Source organism: Cydia amplana, chromosome 5 (genome assembly GCF_948474715.1).
Source record: "Cydia amplana chromosome 5, ilCydAmpl1.1, whole genome shotgun sequence".
NCBI lineage: Eukaryota > Metazoa > Arthropoda > Insecta > Lepidoptera > Tortricidae > Cydia > Cydia amplana.
Window position 1 is genome coordinate 227463 of NC_086073.1, and position 18644 is coordinate 246106.

Consider the following 18644-nt stretch of genomic DNA (forward strand, 5'->3'; position numbering starts at 1 on the left):
CGGTAAGGTCATCAGGACAACAGCAGGCCAAGATCATCAACGACCTGCGGACGCTGGGCGCCAGCCACAGCACCATCGAGTACGAGATGAAGAGGCTGCACGACCTCGAGGCGCTGGTCTTCAAGGACTTCAGACGGTAAGGTCATCAGGACAACAGCAGGCCAAGATCATCAACGACCTGCGGACGCTGGGCGCCAGCCACAGCACCATCGAGTACGAGATGAAGAGGCTGCACGACCTCGAGGCGCTGGTCTTCAAGGACTTCAGACGGTAAGGTCATCAGGACAACAGCAGGCCAAGATCATCAACGACCTGCGGACGCTGGGCGCCAGCCACAGCACCATCGAGTACGAGATGAAGAGGCTGCACGACCTCGAGGCGCTGGTCTTCAAGGACTTCAGACGGTAAGGTCATCAGGACAACAGCAGGCCAAGGTCTGAGAGAGAGAGTGAGACAAAGGTTGGAACATTGTTATAGGTATGTGGCACATTAAAAACAAGCAGGCATATGCTTGATACGACCTCAAACGCGTGTATAAACATGCTACTCCCCAAGTCTTAAGTGGCTTACTTGATGTTGATTACCTATATCCTCGGGGGCAACGGTCGCTTCCCATCAAGCGATTCTCTGCCCTGGTAAAACGTAATTTTAAAGAGATTTTATCACACCAATCTATAATTTTTTTTAGATGAGCTTAGCAAAGCGACCTGACATAGGATAACGCATAAAACCTCTGGATGTCTCGGGATAACTAGTTTCTTGAAGAACTAAAGCACAGTTATTCATTTTTCCAAACTGATTGTATGTCTGTTCGCAGAGACATGATCCAGAAGCTCCGCCGGCAGAGCGTCCGCGCGAGCACCATCACCAAGGGCAAGCTCGGGCTCGGCTCCAACCGCTCGCGCTCCTTCGTGGCCCCGGACCCGCCCGTGGACTTCCCGGAGTGCGTAGCCTTCAATGCGTAGCCCTTAACAAAAATGAACCGACATCAGAAAACAGTATGTCATCATTTGACGGTTTCCGAGAGCGGGTCGCGAGTTACATTTAAAAGTACCTCAATGTCTAAATATTAGAAGAGTTTCATCGATTAATTTCTCCAGGATCCAATCGTGAGATCCCGACACGGCGACAACAGTATCAACCGGGAATTATACCCGGACAGTTAGGTCTGACGCCTCGTCCATTTTCCAGGACGGACGAGCCGAGTCCGACGGCGGGGAACGTCGGCGACTCGGGGGAGACTCTGCTGCCGGGCGACGAGGACGACCGCCTGGCCGACATCATAGAGGGGGGCTCCTGGAGCTCCATGGAGAGCGAACCCCTCACGGGTACGTCGGGGACCGGGACAAGGGATATATATGTTCCGTTCATACATATCGAGGCTCATTATAGGTCCCGTTATAGATTTAGATTTATTTATTTCATAATATGAAATTACATTATAAATTATTCTAAGCTAATCTATACGAATTTATATTATGATCGTCAACTATTTATTATATACAAATGTCAATACAGATAAAAATCATCATCAAATATCAATAGCAAAATAAATTCATCACGAAGTCAAATAAATATTGGGAAATAAATATACAATGTCAAATGATAGTATTATTACGGAAAAAATGCCAATATGGCTACTTATACCTAGGTAAGTATCTCGTAATGATCGTCAAATTAAGTAGTTACGAGGCATAATTACAATATTAGAATAGAGCTGGAATAGAGTAACAATTTTGGTATCGTATATTAAAATCAATTCATAATATTAGATGTCATTTCCATGTATTCTTTTACAGAGTATAATGGATTTTTCAATAAAAATAATCTCAATCGGCGTTCAAATGCTTCGTCAGACGGTTCGGTTCGCAATTCCGCAGGTAGACGCTCATAAGGAGTCTCCTCGGCTCTGTAATATTGACGTCTCCGTGTGGTGTTTTAATTCTCTTTGGCGTTAGCGTTATCGTTTGGCACTGTTCGTTTACCAGGTCCCTCGCGCTCGGCGTCGCTGCGCGGGGTGCGCGGGCACTCGGGCGGGGCGCGCGCGGTCTCGTTCCAGCCCGCGCCCGTGCAGCGCCAGAGCTCGCTGCCCGCGCAGCCCGACCGCCGGCCGCAGCTCCACGACGCGCCGCGGCCGGACCCGGTCCAGCTGCGACGGCGGGAGGGGTTAGTCCCGATCGCTTCCGATTCTCGTCCGGAGCGACACTCGATGAGGATAAAAAATAAAGACAGATGTTCACTTTCTTTGCCCCCTCGGGCGTTTGGACACGTTCTCACCGAAGTATTTTTTGTTAGGGCGCCGACGTCGGAGGCGGCGGGCGCGGAGGGGAGGAGCGGCAAGGCGAAGACGGCGGAGCCCAACATCGACTTCGAGCTGGACGTGAAGGTGCACATCAACAGCGGGAAGTGCGTGCTGCACACCAAGGAACCCTCCAAGGATGACGATCTTAAGATGTGAGGACGATCGACTAATACTCGGGGCGATGAATGAATTCCGAGGTGTGATTGTGACATAATGCTATGGAAGTGACTAAAATATACTAATCGAGCCGTTTTCACAACAGTTAACTGACGGATTTTGCTCACTGCGAAAACTGCAGAACTCAGTCTATTCGAAAGAATAGCAATATGGGGACCCCACTGGAGTTTAGAATCTAAAGTTATACCGAAAAAAACTGCACTATCGACTAATTCCGATTCCTCATCCTTCACAACGACACTTGTTTGCGCATGCCTTACGTTACTAGTAGTGACAAACTGAATACATTTAGTCTTTTGCTCATTTATTAATAAATTATTAACATTGAACCGATTTACTACTTTTAAAATGGCATCGTTTACAGCGTTGTAAGCTTGTTGCTGTCTTTTGACTTTGCAAATAAGTGAAGTGTCTGCAAACAGTACGTCCACTAAGTCATTTATGTAGATAAGGAACGGGAGAGGCCCCAACATTGACCCTTGTGGTACACCCATAGAGACAAATGACTCCGATGATCGCCGTCCATTCGCTTCGACCGAAGGGTCGGTACAAAGGTATTCTACCATTTAAGTAAGACTTAAGTAAATTCATTGCCGATCCTCTAACTCCACACTAGTGTAGTTTCCTGATTAATGTTTCATGACAAACGCAGTCGAAGGCCTTAGACAAATCACAGAAGATCTAAAGCGTCTCCGGACTCCTACTGGGCAACGAAAATATGCTCAATTAGCTCAACACCAGCGTCGGTCGTCGAGGGACCGCTTGTAAAATCAAACCGTTTATTGTGCGTTAAATTATTGACGTTAAAATATGAAGTCGAGAAAAACATTCAGTCGAGGATCGAGTTTGTCGATTTCGTATCTCAAGTTAAATACTAATTTAAACGGGACGAGAATTCGCACGCGAGGTACCGGAGGTCTCCGGGAGGGGTCCGGCGGGGTCCGATGGATCGCACGCGAGTTCGAGCACCCCCGTCTAAGCGGGTACAGAGCTCCCGACTCGAAATCGATCAAAATAATCTTCAATCGGATACGACTCCCCGGGTGATCCGGTCGGAGACCGCGACCGACGGCCGAGTATCGCCGGAAGCAGATCTCGTATGACCCGTGTAATGTTGCAGCTCGGGGTCGCGCACGCGCGTGGGCCGCTCGGCGTCGGGCGGGCTGGGCGAGCCGCCGGGGTCGCGCGCCCCGCGCCACGCGCCCGCGCCCGACCTCACCGTGTTCCGCGTGCCGGGGCTCGACCTCAAGGTGGGTACCCGACTCTAGCAGGTGGGGCGTTTCACGTGAAGCGGACAGGGTAAAATGGTTGAGGTTTCCGATTTCGGTTATATTCGAGTATGTTACACGTGTATGAGTTCTCGACACGACCACAAAATATTTTTACAATTGGAAGCCTATTTCATAAATTATGGGTCTTAGAAGATTTGACTTAAGGCGAGATTTACACTTCTTTAAATGCCACGACTCAGTTAGAGGAACTATACTGAACCAAACTAACTGCTACATTTCATTAACCCTTAAATTGCTTTTATTACCTCATATTTCGATTTCGTTTATAACTTTTTTTTATGAAAAAAGTGTGAATTTTTTTTTTTACTTTTTTACAAAGTTCGCATTTTTTGAAAAAATTTTTGCTTGTTATTTTGAAAGCCTATATTATACTCTACGCAAAATTTCATAGTGGGCCGCAAAGTAGTTTAGGAATAACAATACCGAAGTGCGGCGTCAGCCCCATAGTGACATCACTCCGTCCATAGTTAAATACTGTTATTAATGGTTGTGTCTGATTAATTGGGTGATTTCCCACTAGTTACCACCAAATTGTCACCAGTGGTAACAACTGGGATTTTTTCCCGACCTGTTCCCATTGGAAACAATTGAAAAAAAAACCTAACCTAACCTCAACCATTTTACCCTGTCCGCTTCACGTGAAATGCCCCAGGTACTAGTCCGACCTCGCCCCCGGTCCTGATCGGCCCGTCTGTCGTCAGGTCCACTACGAGTCCAAGACCGTCCCCGAGGAGTGGGCGGCCGCGCCCGCGCCGCGCAAGGGCGGCAAGAAGGCGGCGCTGTTCGCGTGGATCACGGTGCAGAGCATCCCGGAGGAGACCGTCATCGGCCCGCACATCCTGGAGTTCCTGGAGCGCACGCTGGAGCCGATCCCGACGAAGGCCTCCTTCCCCGCGCCCCCTCCAGGTTCGCTCCACGACAATATTACGTTCGCCCGGTAACAGTATTACGTTCGCTCGTGTGCCAGTTGTAGTCGATAATAGTACATTATGTCGAGGTTCGGAAGTAGCTACTCGCAGGCTGAGGATTCGTTTTAAACGGACGACCTTGGGAGTCCGTTTAATTAAATCCGAAGCCGGCAGTAGCCTTTCAGCGGAGTCATATATAGTGCTTTTCTCAAAAATGGTGCAAGAAATAGAAATATTTTACAGAAGCAACGTTCTAATTTTCACAGAAAAAAGTAAAACCATTAAAAAGATTTGCTTGCCGCCTTTAAAAAAAAAAGAAGTGAATTTTTCTGTTAAAAATACGCCAACGTATTTGAGACACCTAAATAGTCGCGGTACCAACATTATAATAATAAGTGCTGATCATCCGTTTGGACCTAACCTTGTACCCTCCTGTAATGGACCTATACCTTCATTTGATATGGCCATTTAGTTTTAAAAAGTTTGGAACTCGTTAAAAAATGGAATTTGTATGCAACATTGCAGTCCCGAAATCGAGACTGCTATGTTTTTAACTTTTTAATTTTTTGAATGACCATAAACTACGCACTTCGCGACCTATTTTTTAACCGGCAACGTCGACTTTGCCGTCCATTTCTGAGAAAATGTAAATTGCGATGCCTATCCTCCTAATGGGCACATATGTTACGTACCTATATACGAAATAAAAGAAGAAAAAAAAAAAGCGGCCAAGTGCGAGTCGGACTCGCCCATGAAGGGTTCCGTATTTAGGCGATTTATGACGTATTAAAAAAAACTACTTGCTAGATCTCGTTCAAACCAATTTTCGGTGGAAGTTTACATGGTAATGTACATCATATATTTTTTTTAGTTTTATCATTCTCTTATTTTAGAAGTTAGGGGGGGGGGGGACACACATTTTACCACTTTGGAAGTGTCTCTCGCGCAAACTATTCAGTTTAGAAAAAAATGATATTAGAAACCTCAATATCATGTTTGAAGACCTATCCATAGATACCCCACACGTATGGGTTTGATGAAAAAAAAAATTTTGAGTTTCAGTTCGAAGTATGGGGAACCCCAAAAATTTATTGTTTTTTTTCTGTTTTTGTGTGAAAATCTTAATGCGGTTCACAGAATACATCTACTTACCAAGTTTCAACAGTATAGTTCTTATAGTTTCGGAGAAAAGTGGCTGTGACATACGGACGGACAGACAGACGGACAGACAGACGGACAGACAGACGGACAGACAGACATGACGAATTTATAAGGGTTCCGTTTTTTGCCATTTGGCTACGGAACCCTAAAAAGGATCCCTGCCTATTTCACCTCTAAGCTATCGCGGCCGTGATCGTGCCTTTGTCTTTTTATTAATCTTAGATAACTGGAGCATCTAATTTATAATAAAGCGTATTCGCAAGGTCTAAAGGAAGTCGAGTAAACTGAAATGTACACCGAGAATGTTTGCGTACAGAAACGGAGACGGGCGACCGCTCTCAGTCGGCGGAGGCATCGTACGGACAGTACGTGTACGCGTCGTTCCCCGTCGACGTGATCGTGCAGTTCCACATGCAGCCGTCCACCTTCCGCTTCTCCTGCCTCCCGGCCTCCCGGGTCGAGTGCCTGCTGCAGCTGCCCTCGCTGAGGATCGTGTTCAGCTCCAAGCGCGCCCTAGAGTGAGTACACAGAAACTTCTTATGAAGTATGAAGATTTGGTCTGCTCTGACCTCCTCCACTAACGGCACGTTTATTATAATATAATATAGCCTTTATTCACTGACATCATAATAAAGTAATACAGTTAAAATATTTGTTTTATTCTGTCAGGCTGCCTTTGGCGTAGGCCTCCTCCATAATATTTCGTCATTCCTGGCGGTTTTTGGATATTCTCCTCCAGTTTTTGGGAAAGTCGTCCTCCCATCTTTTGTTAGTTAGTAGAGTTATTATTACATTTACATAACATTTAGCAATTTGTCCAGTGAGGCCGGTCTCCCCGCGGTGGCGATGGGCGGGCTCAGCGTGACGGGCTGCCTGGCCGACTTCTCCGTGTACATCTTCCACCCGTACGGCGGCAAGAAGTCCAGCCTGAAGGAGCCCCAGTGGTCGCCATTGTCGGACACTGAGCGGAAAGACTCGTTGAGCATCAACGTGGAGTTTGTCAAGTTCCATCTGTCGCGGTCGAGGAAGTTGGACTTTCAGACGGAGCAGGATCAGTCCAAGGCGACTGTGAGGTTTTCGAGTGAGTGTTTTTCTAAGATTCGTGTCAAGGTCTTAAGCCACACTAGTCGATGACGTCACAGGCGGGAACACATTTTTCCACTCATAGAAAGAAGTCGAGTCTGAAACAATCCCAGTGGGCACCACTTTCTGTTACTAAGACAAAGCCTTGTTCAACATTGAATTACAGGTCGCTCCGTTCGTCGTTCGTCGAAATTCATGGACATCATCGACGCAAAAGGTTTTCGTTCGTTTAGAGCGGAGAATCGGCTCGCTCTGCTTCATTATGTTAGATTTGATGTTTCTTTCTGTTTCAGCGATCGTGGACGTAGGCTCCGCGTGGTTCAAGTACGACATGCGCCGGCTCGGGGAGATCCTCGCCTTCCCCAAGGCTTGGTACCGGCGGACCATAGTGCGCAGGATGTTCCTGGGGGACCTCAACGTGGAGGCCAGGTTACAAGACCACATTCTATTGAGTTTTCTTAAATAAATGCTTTCATCACAACTTTACACGATATTGAAGCAATATTAAGCCACGTTTATTTTGCTTATGGAATATAAATTTAGGCGTTCAAACAAGGTACCTGAAATAAGTACCGCATTTAAAACACCAGTTAAATACTTACTTATAAATGTTTTTACAGGCCTGCAAGCAACAACGTTCCGATATCCCCTGTTCTACCACAAAGAGAGAAGAAGACTTTAGACATACAGAAACCCAAAGGTACCGTCTTTACAACCGGTTCATTCGACAATTTGTGCGCTCTAGGACGTCACAAGTCTAGTTACAAGCTTTTTCAGACAAGGGCTTGACATGGATTATACAATTAGCACTTTAGGACGTTGTGACAAGGTTTATTCTTGCAGACCCCGGCGCGACGACGGCGGGCAACGCCGCGTGGGAGACGCTAGTGCTGTTCGCGGTCAACTTTAATAAGCTCAACGTGCACATGAACATGGGCAACGTCATGGGGAATGTCAGGTATTTAAGCCTTCGACACATCTAGGAACCGGACACGAAAACTTCGCATGCACAGTCGATTCGTGGTAATTCGTGCAAGTCGTTATTTGTGCACAGCTGGCAGAGCCGCGACTTCAACTGCACGGGGCGGCTCAGCATCGGCAGCAGCGGGCACCGCAACATGCTGGTGGGCGTGGCGCTGGCCGGCTCCTCCCTCGACGCGCGCGGCGGCATCGTGGGCGGCGCCATCTCGCTCGCCGACATACACACATACGGTCAGTCTGTACCAGGGATGTTGCGGATACCGATTTTTTGACATCCGCGGATGCGGATGTAGATGCGGATTTTTAATGGCTCACATCCGCGGATGCGGATGCGAATTTCATGATAGGTACATAAAAAACGTCAAATATTACATTTTAGTAATTTGTATTTCAAAAAACCGGACAAGTGCGAGTCGCACACGCTTTCCAAGGGTTCCGTACATTAAGTGCCACTCACGCTTGACTGCTAATTTCTAATAGGTTTTTTGGCTAATGACTAAATTACCTAGCAGTCTAGCACTTACGCCGATGCTAAGACGTTCCTGTACCGACCTGTTCCACATCCGCATCCGCATTAAATCCGCATCGATTTTATGCGGATGCGGATACAGATGCGGATGTTGAAAATAATGCGGAAGTTCCGCGGTTGCGAATGCGGATATTCGCAACATCCCTGGTCTATACCTCCTCCACGGGGAGGCGGGACATCTCACCGGTTCTTACCGATTTAGTGGGCACCGCCTGGACACCCTCAAGTGTGCTGTGAGGCGTAGAGCGAGCAGTTTTGATCGCTTCGCTTTATATAGACCTTCTTTAAAATGACATTGAATGTTGTCCAACAGTGCACATAGAGGAAGAGCCCGGCAGCAGCCCCGGGCACTGGTGCGGGGTGCGCCTGGCCGCGCTGGAGCTGCGCCTCGAGTACATGGGCGCGTCCGTGCTGCTGGCGCGCGTGTCGGCGCTGCAGTGCCGGCTGCGCGACCAGTGGCTGTGGCGCGGCAAGCGCCCGCCCGGACACAAGCCGCACACGCACAGGTACTAATCTTTTACGGAATATTGCAACGAAAAAGCTCGAACGGTGTTAGACTAATATTACGAGTCCACGAACTGTCAAATCGTATGGATTACCACGACGACACACTAATAATATTAGACTAGTATCGTTCGAGAAATGGGCCCTAGCCCTGCCACAAATATACGGTAGTTTTAGTTTTACTCCATCTTCGAGTCAAGTGTCAGAATCCCGTGCCGTGATTGGTCCGTGTCTTTGAACGGACCGATCGCGGCACGGGATTCGCTCACCTCGTCCCCCGCACCCCAGTATTTTTGGCAGCATCGGTTTCATGAAATAATTGCTCTAAACTCCGTCTAGAGGATTCCTAGTCTATGTATCTGTGTGACAGTTTTTCATGTCATCTTCTAATGTACACAATGTATTTGAGCAAACTGTAAAGTGTCCCTCTCCCGCAGGCCGGCGATCATCCTGACGCACGGCACGCTGTGCTGGCAGCAGCTGCAGCTGCTCATGAGCCGCAGCACCACCCCCGACCTGCTGAAGATGCAGTACAAACTGGAAGAGTTCTTCACGCAGCAGTTCAACTCCTCGCGCCGCGTGCTGTCCGCCTTACACCCGTATCCGGCCCGGAGACAACAGTGTGAGTGACCTGACCCAGACTGAACCTTACCCTCATGTACACTTTTGCCCCCCTATCCCGCCAGGCAACAGGTCGAGTTACTAATCTAGGCTGTGATTTTTGCACTACCCCCGAACTGCTGATACAGTACAGGTTGGAGTTGGAGGAGTTTTTCATGCAGTAGTTCGACTCCTAAAATACAGAGACAATACCTGCATTGTCCGCGCTACATTGCTAACACGTCAGGAGGCAGCAGGGCGAGTCAACACCTGTGGAGCTAGAGGGATGTAAACTGTGACGTCACACAATGTAATTTGTTCAGTTCTCCTCCTTATACGAGTAAGAGCTGTTCAATCGATATTTTAAAACCAAGGAACGCGCAAAGCATGTTCATTGTTCACCTTGTTTTTGTGGTAAATTTTTATTTGATTTCATTTTTATTATGAAGGAGACTGCCGTAAAACTTATTGAATGTATTTTTTATTTAGCCATGGCACCCGGCGCGACGGCCGGGGCTCCGGCGGCGGACAAGCCGGCGGACGGACAGGTACCCCCGGAGCTGCGCCACCACCGACACTGGCAGGAGGTGCTGCGTGCTGCCGCCGGCATGCGGCCACAGCTGCCTACCGACGGTGAGTGTATACATGACGACCAGCACCCCGGAGCTGCGCCACCACCGACACTGGCAGGAGGTGCTGCGTGCTGCCGCCGGCATGCGGCCACAGCTGCCTACCGACGGTGAGTGTATACATGACGACCAGCACCCCGGAGCTGCGCCACCACCGACACTGGCAGGAGGTGCTGCGTGCTGCCGCCGGCATGCGGCCACACCTGCCTACCGACGGTGAGTGTATACATGACGACCAGCACCCCGGAGCTGCGCCACCACCGACACTGGCAGGAGGTGCTGCGTGCTGCCGCCGGCATGCGGCCACACCTGCCTACCGACGGTGAGTGTATACATGACGACCAGCACCCCGGAGCTGCGCCACCACCGACACTGGCAGGAGGTGCTGCGTGCTGCCGCCGGCATGCGGCCACACCTGCCTACCGACGGTGAGTGTATACATGACGACCAGCACCCCGGAGCTGCGCCACCACCGACACTGGCAGGAGGTGCTGCGTGCTGCCGCCGGCATGCGGCCACAGCTGCCTACCGACGGTGAGTGTATACATGACGACCAGCACCCCGGAGCTGCGCCACCACCGACACTGGCAGGAGGTGCTGCGTGCTGCCGCCGGCATGCGGCCACACCTGCCTACCGACGGTGAGTGTATACATGACGACCAGCACCCCGGAGCTGCGCCACCACCGACACTGGCAGGAGGTGCTGCGTGCTGCCGCCGGCATGCGGCCACAGCTGCCTACCGACGGTGAGTGTATACATGACGACCAGCACCCCGGAGCTGCGCCACCACCGACACTGGCAGGAGGTGCTGCGTGCTGCCGCCGGCATGCGGCCACACCTGCCTACCGACGGTGAGTGTATACATGACGACCAGCACCCCGGAGCTGCGCCACCACCGACACTGGCAGGAGGTGCTGCGTGCTGCCGCCGGCATGCGGCCACACCTGCCTACCGACGGTGAGTGTATACATGACGACCAGCACCCCGGAGCTGCGCCACCACCGACACTGGCAGGAGGTGCTGCGTGCTGCCGCCGGCATGCGGCCACACCTGCCTACCGACGGTGAGTGTATACATGACGACCAGCACCCCGGAGCTGCGCCACCACCGACACTGGCAGGAGGTGCTGCGTGCTGCCGCCGGCATGCGGCCACACCTGCCTACCGACGGTGAGTGTATACATGACGACCAGCACCCCGGAGCTGCGCCACCACCGACACTGGCAGGAGGTGCTGCGTGCTGCCGCCGGCATGCGGCCACAGCTGCCTACCGACGGTGAGTGTATACATGACGACCAGCACCCCGGAGCTGCGCCACCACCGACACTGGCAGGAGGTGCTGCGTGCTGCCGCCGGCATGCGGCCACACCTGCCTACCGACGGTGAGCGTATACATGACGACCAGCACCCGCAGCGTAAACTTTTCCACTATGTATTAGTATGCCGTTTAATATATTTCATCTGTATACCTACAGGCACGGTCCTCGGCGGCACGATGGAGCTGCACGGCGCCAACATCTCGCTGGCGTGCTTCCACGGGAACAGCTTCAAGGCCAAGTCCTGGGCGCTCTTCAGCCTCAAGGACCCCTGCATCAGCTTCGCCACGGAGGCCCAGCAGCTTCCCAATGATGACGGTAATTTCAACGGCAACTTTTACTTGTAATGTAGGTTTAGTTCAGAATTTTTCGTATGGATGTAGTTTGCAAATGGTGCGTTTAAATATCAGTTCTAAACAATCAGTCTAAAGATTGATGTCACAATTATTGATTCTCATCCCAGCACCTCCATCATGTACCCATTATTACAAGCCGCTCTATTTCTGTTTTTTGCGACCTTACGTCTCTGATAATGACATAATGAACCTGTTTATGTGTAGGTGGACTGGAAGTGAACGTCACGCAGTCCCTGACGGCGACGCTGGGCGGCAGCACCGGCGGCGGCCAGCAGTCCGTGGGCACGGTGTGCCGCATGACGCGCGCGCTGCTCTTCCCGCCGCAGTTCAAGACTCTACGCGAGTGGTTCACCTACGCCTTCGCCAGCAGCGAGATAGACGGTATGTGCGTCTCTCTCGCGGCCACGGGCATTCTGTTGCTTTCTTAAGTTGCTCTTCGATAAGGAGCGGTGTTAACAATGAGATCTACTTGGTCTGATTCAAATGCCGACCTTCATAAAAATTAAGAGAAAAATTGAGACAATTCGTTCTTAGTTTGAACGGTTATTATTTCCTTATGTCATAGTACTGTGTATTGTTTGTATTTATACGATTATTAACCAAAAATCCACTGTATATTATGTTATTTTTGCTCGTGCAATTACATTTTAGATGGCTGTTTAACACGATGACCTTTCAGCCATCGAGTCGTTCCCGTCGCTGGAGCTGTCGCGGGAGCGGGAGGCGGGCGCGGGCAACACCAACAGCGCGGAGCGGGAGCGAGAGCGCAAGTCCGCCGCGCCTGCGCAGCACCAGCGCGAGGTCATCTTCGCGCTACCGGCGCTACAGCTGCACCTCCGGACCAAGCACCGGCAGAGCCCCGCGCCGCCCACCGAGCAGGGTCGGTACACTGTCCCTCTCTAGCAACACCGACAGCGCGGAGCGGGAGCGAGAGCGCAAGTCCGCCGCGCCTGCGCAGCACCAGCGCGAGGTCATCTTCGCGCTACCGGCGCTACAGCTGCACCTCCGGACCAAGCACCGGCAGAGCCCCGCGCCGCCCACCGAGCAGGGTCGGTACACTGTCCCTCTCTAGCAACACCGACAGCGCGGAGCGGGAGCGAGAGCGCAAGTCCGCCGCGCCTGCGCAGCACCAGCGCGAGGTCATCTTCGCGCTACCGGCGCTACAGCTGCACCTCCGGACCAAGCACCGGCAGAGCCCCGCGCCGCCCACCGAGCAGGGTCGGTACACTGTCCCTCTCTAGCAACACCGACAGCGCGGAGCGGGAGCGAGAGCGCAAGTCCGCCGCGCCTGCGCAGCACCAGCGCGAGGTCATCTTCGCGCTACCGGCGCTACAGCTGCACCTCCGGACCAAGCACCGGCAGAGCCCCGCGCCGCCCACCGAGCAGGGTCGGTACACTGTCCCTCTCTAGCAACACCGACAGCGCGGAGCGGGAGCGAGAGCGCAAGTCCGCCGCGCCTGCGCAGCACCAGCGCGAGGTCATCTTCGCGCTACCGGCGCTACAGCTGCACCTCCGGACCAAGCACCGGCAGAGCCCCGCGCCGCCCACCGAGCAGGGTCGGTACACTGTCCCTCTCTAGCAACACCGACAGCGCGGAGCGGGAGCGAGAGCGCAAGTCCGCCGCGCCTGCGCAGCACCAGCGCGAGGTCATCTTCGCGCTACCGGCGCTACAGCTGCACCTCCGGACCAAGCACCGGCAGAGCCCCGCGCCGCCCACCGAGCAGGGTCGGTACACTGTCCCTCTCTAGCAACACCGACAGCGCGGAGCGGGAGCGAGAGCGCAAGTCCGCCGCGCCTGCGCAGCACCAGCGCGAGGTCATCTTCGCGCTACCGGCGCTACAGCTGCACCTCCGGACCAAGCACCGGCAGAGCCCCGCGCCGCCCACCGAGCAGGGTCGGTACACTGTCCCTCTCTAGCAACACCGACAGCGCGGAGCGGGAGCGAGAGCGCAAGTCCGCCGCGCCTGCGCAGCACCAGCGCGAGGTCATCTTCGCGCTACCGGCGCTACAGCTGCACCTCCGGACCAAGCACCGGCAGAGCCCCGCGCCGCCCACCGAGCAGGGTCGGTACACTGTCCCTCTCTAGCAACACCGACAGCGCGGAGCGGGAGCGAGAGCGCAAGTCCGCCGCGCCTGCGCAGCACCAGCGCGAGGTCATCTTCGCGCTACCGGCGCTACAGCTGCACCTCCGGACCAAGCACCGGCAGAGCCCCGCGCCGCCCACCGAGCAGGGTCGGTACACTGTCCCTCTCTAGCAACACCGACAGCGCGGAGCGGGAGCGAGAGCGCAAGTTCGCCGAGCAGGGTCGGTACACTGTCTCTCAGCACTTTTTGGTTTTGAACATAGTGACAGCGAGATATTCTTCGAAATATGAAGCGGATATTCATATGCAGGAGTCATGGCCCGGGGCCCGGCGGCCGTGCGGATATATAGATGGTCAGGCAAATCTTGTCAGTAGAAAAAGGCGCGAAATTCAAATTTTCTATGGGACGATATCCCTTCGCGCCTACATTTTTCAAATTTGCCGCCTTTTTCTACTGACAAGATCTGCTTGACCATCTATAGCTATATACTATAGCATTATGCTGAGTTGGTTGGGTCCATTTCGTAATGAGCAATTCATGTTTTGTTTCTCAACTTTTGGTTTTTTGTTCTTCTTTGTTCATGTTCGTCCATGATTTCTAATTGGCCTGATGACAGTAACAAAGAATCATGGAAATAATGGTTTCAAAGAAACATATATATTAATATGGTTCTATAAAATGGCCCAATCTCAGTATAAACATTAGGATGTTATTTCGCCACTAAACATTTATTACGTCCAAAAAATATTATTACACGATGATTTATTTGTAATTAAATAAATAAAATGGTAAATAATACGATATTTCACCAAAGAACTTTTTTAATTATTTGGCTGAATGGAACTATCATTGCCATGTTGGCTGTCGTAACCAGAAAAAATTAAAAAATTAAAAATAAAACCGGCGCTCGGTGAATTTCACTCAGAATATCTAAATAATTCATCTTAAATTGCAACCGTGTGAGAGTTTTTGTATAAAATGAGTTATTGTGATTAATGTTTGTAATGTATTTATCATAATACATGGTGCTGAATTAACAATATCATTCGGATTCATGGGAAAATTCGTAACTGTAAGTAGGTATGTAAACAATGTGTATCACCCTTCCACCAACTAATTAATGACATCACAAATGGCTTGCGAGGCGTTTTCGCGCGAGGTTTAAACTAGCTATAAAAAATGCAATTGTTTATGTTAAATCTTATGAATATAGCTGAAATATTGTGTTTTCGGAACCAGTACAAGTGTACCGACAATAATAAATGGGATTTCAAAATCTGTCATCAGGCCAATTGTCACGAATAAATGCCTTTTATCTTTATCCTTGTGTAAATAATGAGCCAAATGAAAAATATAATATTATTAGCTTGTATATTAATATGAATGTTGTTAGTTCTGTTTAGTTTTGGATTGAGTCTTATCTCTTTCATGTTTGCAATGTGTGTGTGTGTGTGTGTGTGTGTGTGTATGTGATGCGTGTTACTTAAGTATATGTTTTTATTACATATCTATTTGTGAGTTCCTGTAATTGGCTCTATATATCTATTTAAGATTCCATTGTCATTTAGTTAGCTGTTGGATCTCCTTATGTAAATAAATAAATAAATATATTGATATATTGACAGACGAGAAGCCCGTGGTGGAGTGCAGCTTCATCACGGAGTTCGAGGACCACATCTTCGTGTCGGTGGACGCCGAGGCGTTCCTGTTCCTGCACGATTTAATATCGTCTTACATCAAGGAGAAGGACCGCGTCGTGAGTGTATTTCGATATGTTCTTTTAGGTTTTCCTCAATTTGTTAATCAAACTTTCGAGCCCGACGCACACTGCGCTTGCAATTCCCCATCTAGACATGTCCTAATAAGTGGAAGGGAAGTAATATGTGTGTGTCAAATCAGTATGTTTGTGATATTCTGCCTTACTCATATGTATTTCCGTGTGTCCCAGACGCCGGGGTCGGGCACTCGCGCGGCGTGGGGCGAGGTGGCCGGGCCGCGTGCGCCCGCGCAGGACTACCGCGACTACCACTGCCTCACCTGGCATCTCGAGCCCACCGTCAGGTCTGTATACCTACTTAGGTATGTTATCTTAGAACAAACGCCGGCTCCGATGACGGGTAACAATGATGTCGGCGTGTTGCAGACTGCTGTCGTGGGGCGGCAAGTCCATCGAGCCGTACGGCGTGGACTACATCCTGCAGAAGCTCGGCTTCTCGCACGCGCGCACCACCATCCCCAAGTGGCTGCAGCGCGGGGCCCTCGACCCCCTCGACAAACTGCTCGCCCTCGCCTTGCTGCGGCTGGTAGCGCTCCTCCCAAGCAAGCCGGGAGCGAGCTAAGCACGTCACGGTGAGCCAGGTACATAGACTAGGAATCCTCTAGACTGAGCATAGTAACGCTACCCCCTCTGCCACTTATACGGTAGTTTTACTCCATCTTCGAGTCAATCCCGTGCCGTGATCGGTCCGTGTCTTTGAACGGACCAATCACGGCACGGGATTCGCTCACCTCGTCCCCCCGCACCCCCGTATTTTTGGCAGCATCGGTTTCATGAAATAATTGCTCTAAACTCAGTCTAGAGGATTCCTAGTCTATGGCCAGGTAAGAGCCACGATGGCTTCCTTGCGACAGCTTCACCGCTCCCTCAAGTCAATAGCGAATTAAGTGCGGCGCGTGAAGCTTGGGAATCCTATTGATTCTATTCGACTCTCAAAAGCCAACATATTACGATGCGACGCCTCGCGGCATTACGGATTGTGGAGTTTAAAACTAAAATAATTCCGTTCAGCTCGGAGATTCGTGGAATTGTGCAGGACCTGAGTTCGAAACCAGAAATCTAAAGTTGTCACAATAATTCAACATATCTTTTGGTAGCTTAGAATGATATACGACATAGACGGTGATGGTGGTAAATTGTTCACAAACCATGTGAAGGAGCGCGGATATAAAAATCGGATTTGACTTTATGCTCGTATAAAGTGTATAAACAGACAATTAAATACGCGTATTAGTACAACTGGAAATTTATTGTAACAAATATCGAAGTAATCTTAGACCCAATTGAGATTTTGAATAGAAAAGGATAAGGTTGGTATTCCACCTGTCCAATTTCTTGATACAGTGCGTCTTTGCGTCTCACATTTTGCTTAGTGAGAGTGAGACACAGTGACATTGGACAGGTGGAATACCATCCTAACCAATAATGTACTTAAATTTCAAGATATAGATTTTCTACATAATTGGCAGCAGTAAGCAGTAAAATTTAACAGCTATGACAAAAGAGAACAATAATTATAATAAAATGTTGTACACAATACGAGTACCTTATGTATTCATGTGTACATTCCCGATTGTATGGGTGTTGCGAACGCAACCTTTATTTGTATAAAATCTCAATACCTATATTCCTAATGCAGTAGCTAAACGCGGCCGTCGGGCTCGGCTAGTATTCGGCAGCTTTTTCTTAAGCACCAATAGGAGCGCTCCACATACTTTGTATCGCGGCCAATTAGAGGCACCTAAATTTAAACCACCTTTGGTACTATTGAAATTATGCAAATCACTCTCTCATCAGCCTTCATACAATATCCACCACTTCTACATTTAACCGTTTTGGCAAGAACCCTTGTAAACCAGTACTTGGAAAATTATATCAGTTCACTATAAGAATTGAAGCTTTTTATTTGAGTCGTCGAGCTCCTGACCTGCACGGCGGCTACAATGGGACTCACGGATATTACGAATCGAACGACAAAATATGCTTTAAATAGATACAATTATCTGTTAACACGGTTATGAATACTAAATTACCTATAATACATTTAATATTATTGAATATGACGGTGTAATCTTTGAAATATATCGGATATTATGGTAGTCATTGACTTTAATGTTAAGTACAATCCTTCAAATAGGTAGTCGAAATCGTCCATTGTAAATAAATAAATCCGTTCTAAATTTTCCTTTCTAATATTCCAAAGATATTATTATTATGTATAATGATTTGAATATTTTTGTCTACCTGAGGTGTGTTTATAGTTTTTAATTTTGTGAGTGGTTTTGAACACTATTGCTTTAGTCTCCAAATTTACGAGATAGGTAGGTATGTTGGAGATGTTAGTATTGTGACAACAGTGTGGGCATGGCATTACCGTTCTGCTACAAACACAACGAAGAACATGTATGATTCGGATATGAAAGTGAAAGCTCTAGACATGTGATAGCTGCTGAAGCCGACAGCAGGGTTGGCGATGGCGCACTTACTAGTTCGCCACTCAAACGCGTTAATCATACCTATGTATTTTCTTTAGTAGTATTCCTTGACGATGGATTAAAATGCGCCACAGAAGGTAGGGAATCGTCCAACTACTGTAAAATGCTTTAATGTTTGATTAGTCGGACTGTATTATTTTTTTACGCTAAATTTGTATTTTGTATAAATGTTACAATTAGTGTGTTCAGTGGAGTCACTGCCTCTCGCGCCGCGCCGTGTGTAGCTACACAGCGGCCAGCAATCATAGTTTCTTGTAGTGTACAGAGGGGAGGCTTGTACCTTCAGTAGGCTGCAACTTTAAGTGGTTGGAAATCTGTTGGAAATACTGACGTAAATGTGTCCGAAATATCCAGTAATATATCTGTAAACTAACCGACTTTAGCATCACCTGTCCCAGTGCAGTAAAAAGGTAATATTTACCATAAGTGGTACATTCGGGGATTTATTG

General features: G+C 49.5%; 1 protein-coding gene across 1 annotated transcript in view; it reads left to right on the forward strand.

The window, feature by feature from the left end:
* LOC134647812 (bridge-like lipid transfer protein family member 1) overlaps positions 1–16268 on the forward strand; it is a 64964-nt gene extending 48696 nt beyond the window's left edge. The window contains exons 38-59 of the mRNA XM_063502139.1: positions 818–943; positions 1192–1328; positions 1989–2166; positions 2296–2454; positions 3600–3729; positions 4473–4677; positions 6157–6358; positions 6662–6921; positions 7217–7352; positions 7544–7623; positions 7767–7881; positions 7978–8135; positions 8747–8939; positions 9375–9559; positions 10027–10170; positions 11642–11800; positions 12043–12219; positions 12518–12608; positions 12754–12887; positions 15549–15679; positions 15872–15984; positions 16067–16268. Of these exons, the coding sequence (XP_063358209.1) occupies positions 818–943; positions 1192–1328; positions 1989–2166; positions 2296–2454; positions 3600–3729; positions 4473–4677; positions 6157–6358; positions 6662–6921; positions 7217–7352; positions 7544–7623; positions 7767–7881; positions 7978–8135; positions 8747–8939; positions 9375–9559; positions 10027–10170; positions 11642–11800; positions 12043–12219; positions 12518–12608; positions 12754–12887; positions 15549–15679; positions 15872–15984; positions 16067–16262 (3409 nt within the window). The 3' untranslated portion in view covers positions 16263–16268. The remainder of the gene's footprint in view (positions 1–817; positions 944–1191; positions 1329–1988; positions 2167–2295; positions 2455–3599; positions 3730–4472; positions 4678–6156; positions 6359–6661; positions 6922–7216; positions 7353–7543; positions 7624–7766; positions 7882–7977; positions 8136–8746; positions 8940–9374; positions 9560–10026; positions 10171–11641; positions 11801–12042; positions 12220–12517; positions 12609–12753; positions 12888–15548; positions 15680–15871; positions 15985–16066) is intronic.
* Positions 16269–18644: the final 2376 nt, after the last annotated feature.